Source organism: Grammomys surdaster, unplaced genomic scaffold (genome assembly GCF_004785775.1).
Source record: "Grammomys surdaster isolate TR1022 unplaced genomic scaffold, NIH_TR_1.0 125756, whole genome shotgun sequence".
Classification (NCBI taxonomy): domain Eukaryota; kingdom Metazoa; phylum Chordata; class Mammalia; order Rodentia; family Muridae; genus Grammomys; species Grammomys surdaster.
The window spans coordinates 1294751-1302524 of record NW_021620588.1 but is presented as its reverse complement, the minus strand read 5'-3'; the positions used below and the strand labels follow the sequence as shown (position 1 = coordinate 1302524).

General features: G+C 49.2%; 1 protein-coding gene across 1 annotated transcript in view; it reads right to left on the bottom strand.

Moving 5' to 3' along the window:
- Lhfpl4 (LHFPL tetraspan subfamily member 4) overlaps positions 1-6602 on the bottom strand; it is a 23903-nt gene extending 17301 nt beyond the window's left edge. The window contains exons 1-2 of the mRNA XM_028788688.1: positions 6508-6602; positions 5113-5599 (exon numbers count right to left, since the gene is read on the bottom strand). Of these exons, the coding sequence (XP_028644521.1) occupies positions 5113-5518 (406 nt within the window). The 5' untranslated portion in view covers positions 5519-5599; positions 6508-6602. The remainder of the gene's footprint in view (positions 1-5112; positions 5600-6507) is intronic.
- Between the last annotated feature and the right edge of the window lie 1172 nt (positions 6603-7774).

Here is a 7774-nt window from a genome sequence, read left to right as displayed (position 1 = left end):
TCTCTCTCTCTCTCTCTCTCTCTCTCTCTCTCTCTCTCTCTCTCTCTGTGTGTGTGTGTGTGTGTGTGTGTGTGTGTGTGTGTTGAGACAAGGTTTCTCTTTGTAACCCTGGCTGCCCTAGAACTCACTGTGTAGACCAGGATGGCCTCGAACTCACAGAGATCCTACTGCCTTTATCTCTCTCCCTAGTGCCGGGATTAAAGGTGTGTGCCACCACACTTGGCTGCTGGCATTCATTTTCCACGGTCATAGTTAAGCTTGAGCTATGTGAAGTTGGATCCACTGGTAACTTTATTTTTTACCTTTAAGAGGCAGTGGGTTAGGGGATGGAGAGATGGCTCAATGGTTAAGAGCATTAGCTGCTACTACAGGGGACCTAAGTTCAATTCCCAGCACCCACATGACAGCTCCCAACTGTCTGTATACAGGGAATCTGACACCCTCACACAGACATACATGCAGGCAAAAAAATGCACATAAAATAAAAATAAATAAAATTGAAAATGAAAAAGAAGAGGCAGTGGGTTTTAAAATGAGCCGGCACAGGGACCAATAGAGGAGGGTCCTTCACATGTCACCTGAGCATCGGGAGTCACCCTGAAGCCAGAAACTCCTGACTTTCAAATCACATGAGACTATAAACCCAATGCTGCTTATTTCATTTTATTTATGATGGTCTGAGCTGAGTTTCTGTCACCCACCCCTCCATGGCTGCTGAGACCCAAATAGAAAGTCAGGTTCCCAAGAGCAGGGACTGCACGTCATAGGCTTAAGATTCTTGGGGTCAGATGTGGTGATATGTTTTTCTGAAAATGTCTCTGGACCACAAAGGGACAGAACTTTATTGGGACCTTGTAGTTTAGCCAATAATATACCTTGAGATTATTTAAGACTGTGTACTTAATCTGCTGTCCTACTGTGTGCTCTGGTTTATGGTTAAACTGCCTTTAAAAGAGCATTGTAACCAATTTTATTATATCTTAGATTTCCCATGCAACCAGATGTTATAACAAGTAACTAAGCTAGTACATAGCTTTAACCTTAGTTGTGTATTCTTGTATGCTACTGACACAGAATACTGTATGCATGTATGTATGCATGTATGTATGTATGTATGCATGTATGTATGTATTGCACACATATGTATATGTTCTGGTAATCATTTGCTGAATGCAGTCAACAGGTTGACATTTATACAATAAATATCTCACAAATGTTGGAAGCCACATGTAGATATAGGTTGATCATCTGTTTTCAGTATTTAGCGCTATTCTCAAGCAGCTGATGTCTTCCCTTCTAAAACACTGTTAAGATTTCCATAAAGAATTTTTTATTTCTCCACAAACCATATTTTTTATTCTATTCAATAAATATAGAACAAAGCCCTTTGTGAGGGACACACACACAGGCACAGATTCAAGCACAGACAGAGACATGGGACAAACATAGGCAACAAGGACAGACAGATCAGACACATAACAGAGGAACTACAGATCAGTAACCACAGACAGAAGAGACAGGGAGAGACGTGAAGAATTCAAATTTGGGCTCAACCTTAATCAAACTAATCCAAGAGGAAGTCTGGGTTTTTATTCACCAATGCAATACTGACAGAGTCAGGGATGGCCTGTGTATCCCATTATGGTGGTTTGAATAGAATGGTCCCCATAGGCTCATACATTTAAATGCTTAGTTCAAGTAGTGATACTATTTCAAAGGATTAGAAGGATTGGAAGATGTGGCCTTGTTGAGGGAAGTGTGTTGTTAGGAGTGGGCTTTAAGTTTTCAAAAGTCCATGCCAGGTTCAGTCTCTCTCTTTCTCTCTACAGATTGGTGTGTAGAACTCAACTAGTTCTCCAGCACCATCCCTGCCATGTGTGCCCCCATGCTCCCCACCATGATGATAGTGGACTAACCCCTGAAACTGCAAGCAAGCCCTCAATTAAATGCTTTCTTTTATAAGAGTCACATTGATCATGGTGTCTCTCCCAGCAATAGAACAGTGACTAAGATACCCAGCATCGTAGCATTGTGCACAGGATCAGCACAGAATAGGTAAGAAATAAAAACAAAACATAGCCAGGCATGGTGGCTCACACCTTTTATCTAAGCCCTTGGGAGGCAAGATGACACCAGGTGTCTGTGAGTTTGAGGCCAGCCTGGTCAACATAGTGAGTACCAGGACAGCCTGGGCTAAGTAGTGAGGCCCTATTTCAGAGGGAGGGAGGGAGGGAAGGAGGGAGGGAGGGATGCAGGGAGGGAGGGAGGGAGGAAGAGAGGAGAGGGAGAGAGAGAGAAATCTGTAGTTTCCCAATGAGAAGATGTTCTTCAAAATGTGTGGGGGCAGGGAGTCCAAAGGAACAAGGATCAAGTGACAAGCTCTCTAATTCCTATACGACAAACAAGGCTTTTGATCCTGTGCTGTCACCTTGGGTGATGGCTCACTTTCTGAGCATACTAATCTCAGATAAAGAGTTGTTTGCAGGAGTCCTACAGGCTGAAAGATAAACTCTCAACCAACTGACCATCCCTCAGCCCCAGATGAGAAAACTGGGATTAAAACTGAAAAGGCTTATTTAAGACCACAAGGGAGGTTGCCAAGATGGCTCAATGGATAAAAGCACTCGCCACCAGACCTTAAAACTCAAATCCCAACTGAGGCCCCATGAGATGAGAAAAGAACTAGTTGAGTTCTACACCCCAATCTGTAGGCAGAGAGACTGAGAAACCAACTCCTGCAGGTTGTCTTCTGACTTCCATGCATGAACCACAACATAAACACACACACACACACACACACAGAGAGAGAGAGAGAGAGAGAGAGAGAGAGATCCAAGCAAATATCATGAAAAAGTAAAAAGACTGTAAATTGAGACTTTTTAATCCATGCCTTGCAGTCCAAAGCTGGCCTGTTTCCTAGAACCACTTTATAAAGTAAAGAACTCAGACATCTCTGAGGAAAATGCAACCAAGTTCTTAACTCTGTCAACTGACGTCTCAGTCCTTAGGAAAAGGAGAAGGTTTTGGACCAGGAAGTCAAAACCAACCAACCAACCAAACAAGCAAGCAAACAACAACAAAACCTGCCCATAGAGTGAGTTTACTCTCACACTGGTGGTGTGACTTTGAGTAAGTCTTTCCTGGGTCTGTGGTCAGTAAGTGCTTCTCTGAAACAGGGGGAAATGAAGGTGGAGTTTGAAGGTGGTGATCGCTAAGATTGCTAAATTTCAGTGATTGTACTGTTGGATTGTCCATCAAATCCCAGGATGAAATCTCACAAAGATTACAGAGAATTGGAGGGCCAAGAGGTCAGCACCCATCCGCAGAGTCCAAATGAAACTTGATGAGCTGGGTTTCTAGATGGGCATGTATCTTTCCAGCTTGCCTTCAGGGAAGAATACAATGGAAACATGTGACGTCACCTCTGCACACCACTGGAAAAGGTGGAACACTATCCCCACTCCCTTCATTTCTCTTTCTCTGGTCTTTTCAATAGTTCTTAAAGAGTCCCATTAAGACAGGTCCACATCCGAGGGCTGGAGAGACTGCTCCAGGGTTAACAATGCTATCTTCTCTTACAGAGGACCAGAACACGGTTCCCAGTAGCCATATCAGAGAGCTAACAACCACCCGTAACTCAAGCTCCATGGGATCCAATGTTTATCTCTGGCCTCCACACTCAACTGCCTTTGAGTGTACCTTATCACCACCACTACCCCACACATATACACGTAATTAAAAATAAAAAGAAATCTTCAAAAAAAGAATGTCCATATCTAAATATACACTACCTTCTTCCAGTCAGCCATCTTCAGACCTTGGACAGCCCCCAGTAAGACAGACATTCCTCCCTATGTTTTAAGAGTCCACTTGGGGAAGCAGACTAGCTTCATGGGCTTGACCTCACACCTGGCCTTCAGCCCAAGTGACAAGTTTTAATTTGATCACTACTGTATCACTTGACCCTGAGTGACTTCCAGCCCTTTTGAAAAACTCACACTCTTCCTTGAAAAGATGGAGATTTCTTTCCAACGAGAATGTTCAAGTGAACACACACCATGCTACAGAGCCAAGTCCATACAATGCTTCCTTCAGTGGGATTGCTTGCAAGCTAATATCTATCACCTTTCCTTTGGGGCCCCTTTTGGAAGGTTGAACACTTGTTGAATGATCTGAAGTGCTTTCTGCAAAGAAGCACCTCTGATGCACCATTATCAAGCCTTTTCTTTTCTTTCCCATCCCTGGAAGGCTTCAAACTTTCCCCGAGCCTCTACCCATCTTCTTCCCCACCCTGCAGTCCCTGGGCTCCACTTTGCCCGGCCCAACTTTCTTTTCCTTTCCTGCAATTAGGCAAATGTCCAGGTTGCTGAGTTTTCAAAATGTGACTGCGATCGAAGAGTGGGTGGGGACACGGGACTCTAATGGATCAGGGGAAACTGTCTCAGCATTTCTTATTCCCAAAAGGCCTTTCCCTGAGCCTTAGAGGAAGATGACTATCCCAGTCAAATGGTTCAGAGATTTCAGAGGTCTCACCACCGTTGACTGTGGCACAGAACCCTTCCTGAATGAGGGTCAGGGGTACATTTTAAAGAATGGACATCTTCTTTTCAGAGGTTTATGTTGCAAGCTTTCCACACACATCTTCCCAGTACCAAGACCACAGATAGCCTCCCCACTCTCAGGACAGGATTTCTCCTCTGCATCATTTTACAGATGAGAAATCAAACCGCAAAAAAGCCAATAGTGCCAGTGAGTTCAAGGTCCAAGACAAGTCTCTCGAGTCCCCAGTTTCTGCATCAACCCCCTAGCATAACAGAAATTGATCACACTGTAAGCAGCCAACAAAGACCTCCCCCCGAAACACAAACATAATGCTAATCCATCAGTTTACCCTGCGCTTCCAAGATGACGAACCCAAATACCAATTCTAAGGATTGTTCCCTGCCCAAAGGTAGCTCTCTGTTGTTGAATGTTCTCCCCAATAGCTGCTGTGGGCTGGCCATGAAGTTAGTATTTCAACACAGAGAAGAGGAATCTAGCTCTGACTCTTCCAAGAAAGAGCTCATATCTCTAGAGTCTTTCCTGAGGGTCCTGCGCCCACTACTCCCCTACCTGCCAGGAGCTGCATCCAGGCGCAGATCTTGTAGACAGTGGCGGTGTTGCAGAAGAAGAAAAGAGCGAAGCAGGTGATGCAGCCGAGAATCAGCACCATGGAAAGCAACACGAAGAAGGCGGCCGCCTTGAAGGCGCTGGACGGGATGGTGCTGAAGTCGGTGAAAGAGCCCCGGCAGGTGAGCTCACGGCCCGCTAACCCGCTGCCCACGCAGTAGTGGAAGAGGCCGAAGTAGCCAGGTTTGGGAGTGCTCACGCTGTCGCCTACCCAGTAGGGCTGGATGAAGACCACCACGTTGATGATGGCGAAGCAGATGGTGAAGATGGCCCACAGCACGCCGATGGCCCGCGAGTTCCGCATGTAGTGCTCATGGTAGAGCTTGGAGGCCTCCTGCGAGGGCAGCATGGTGCCCGGGGGCGGGGCCGGCGGCAGCGGCTGACAGGGGGCCGCCGGCCCAGGACTGACCACCGGGCTGCGGGGCGGGAGCTGGGGACGCACGCGAGAAGCAGCCCTGAGTCAAGGAACTCGCAAGGGCGGGGTCTGAGGCGGAGCTGGGGACCTGGGGGCTGACTGGGGAGCTAGGAGGGGGTCATGACAGTGTTGGGGCGGCGACTTGAAGGCCTCCTATTGGGGGGTCTGAAAAGGAGTCATGAGAAAGTTGGGGGGGCTGGGATGAGGACATGGGAGCTGGACGTAGGGGGTTGCCAGAAAGTGCTCGTGGGGGAGTTTAAGAGGGGGCTTGGGAACTGGTGCTGGGTTAAGAAGGGGACGTGGGGAGATGCAATGAAAGATGGAGATCAATACTGGAGCATTAACAGGCACCAAATAGAGGGAGCTGGAAAGGGCATATTGGAGCTGTTATTAGGGGGAGCGGGTCTGGGACTGGGTCTCTAAAGGGGACCTGGAAGCGGATAGAGGCTTCTCTATAAGGAAGAGAAGAGGTTGTCAGGGGCTGGTACTGAGGGCACGAGGAAGGTTACAGTAGGGCCAGGCAGGAGACAGGAGCTGGTACCCAAGGCTAAGTGTTGAAATCAGGATGAGGCTAGCGTGGAATCAGGGGCTGACACTGCAGGGTCTACACTCCTGGCGGGGATTGGGGGTGCTCCTTAGAAGCCGGGGCTGAATGTCGGCTGCGGGGAGTGGGGGGTGGGGTTAGTGTAGGATTGGCGGGCCAGGGCCGGGAAGAGTGGCTTTCCAGGCCAAGGGAAGAAGCGATCGAGGCCAGTGGACAATCTGGGCCTGGAGGGGCGGGCAGTGGGCAGGGGCCGTGCCGGGCGCGGGGGAGCGGCTGGGCCGGGGTAGGGCCAGAGCTGGGGGGGGGGGTGACTGCCCCGCGCCCAGGCCGGACGCGCGCGGCCGCTGCGGTCGCGGAGAAGGGATGAGGGAAGACCAACCTGGGCTGAGTCGAGGCGGCTGGTCCGGGACCCGCAGGGCTTAAGCTCCGGGGCTCGATGCTCCTGGCAGCGGTTGCCTTGGCCCAGGCGGCGTCCTCTGCGCGGCCTCCATCTTGCTCGGGCTCTCCCCGGAACGCGCTCCCGCGCCAGGCGCGCGCTCCCGTACACTGGCGCGGCGCGGCCGGGGCGCGTTCCCGCGCGGGCGTAAAGCACTGAGAGGAATGGAACCCGGGGAGGAGGGGAAGGGGCCCTCCAGGTCCTGACAGCCAGAGGTACAGTCAGGCACAGTGACGCTGAGGTCCCTCAGCCAGAGCCACAGCCCCTACCCCAGCCCCGACTTCAGGCCTCCTGACTACTAGGACTCCATTACACCAGCCTGAGTTGTGGGGTTCCGGCTCCCCACAAAGCCCGTGGAAATGGGGGAAGGGACCAAACGAGGATTATTTGACAGGCGTTGAACTCAATCTCTTGATTCCAGATTACCACCTACCATCTATGACAATGCCTCCCGTCTCTCCATTCTGCTTCCACCCTTTGCGTCTTTGAGGCGTTGAAGGTTTCCAGAGTCTCCTAGGAAACTGTCAACACCCCCCTGGGAGAGGGAAACTCCTAAACTGTTAACACCCCACGCCAGCCTTGGGGATTCCTTGGCCCACAGCACGAGGAAATGCAGGCCAGGGAACAAGACCCAGGCTGAGTACCAAGAACAGGAGGGAAAGGGGCTGGCGAGTTGTTTTTTCCTATTCACATCCTCCCCCGTGCCCAAAACGATGCAAGCCATGAAGTTTGCACATTATGAAGTCCTAAATAAACAACAAAGCCTCAAAGTCAAGGGTGGTGATGAGGCCAAAGAACACCCCCAGGGACACCCCTGGGAGGCAGCTTGACTCATGTGTTTTCTTAGCCTTTGAAACCCAGTCAAACTAACAGTAACCTTGAACTTGAGCTATCTGGACCTCTTTCCTCATCTGTAAAGTGGACAAATTATGCCCCATTTTATAGAGGTGTGTGTGTGTGCATGTGTGTGCATGTGTGCACACGCGTGTGTGTGCGTGCACGTTAGTGGATTCCAAACACTGGACCACACACAGGAGTACGTTTGTTGAAACTCATATCTATATGCAAAAACTCATGTAATATTTTTAAATGTCTTTTTCCAGTGGGATAAGGGACTGTTCTTTTGGTCTTTGGTTGGGGGGGGGGGCTTTTTTGTTTTCTGTTTTTGTTTTTTTTCTGATTATATATTTTGTAAAAGTCTTCCTCATTT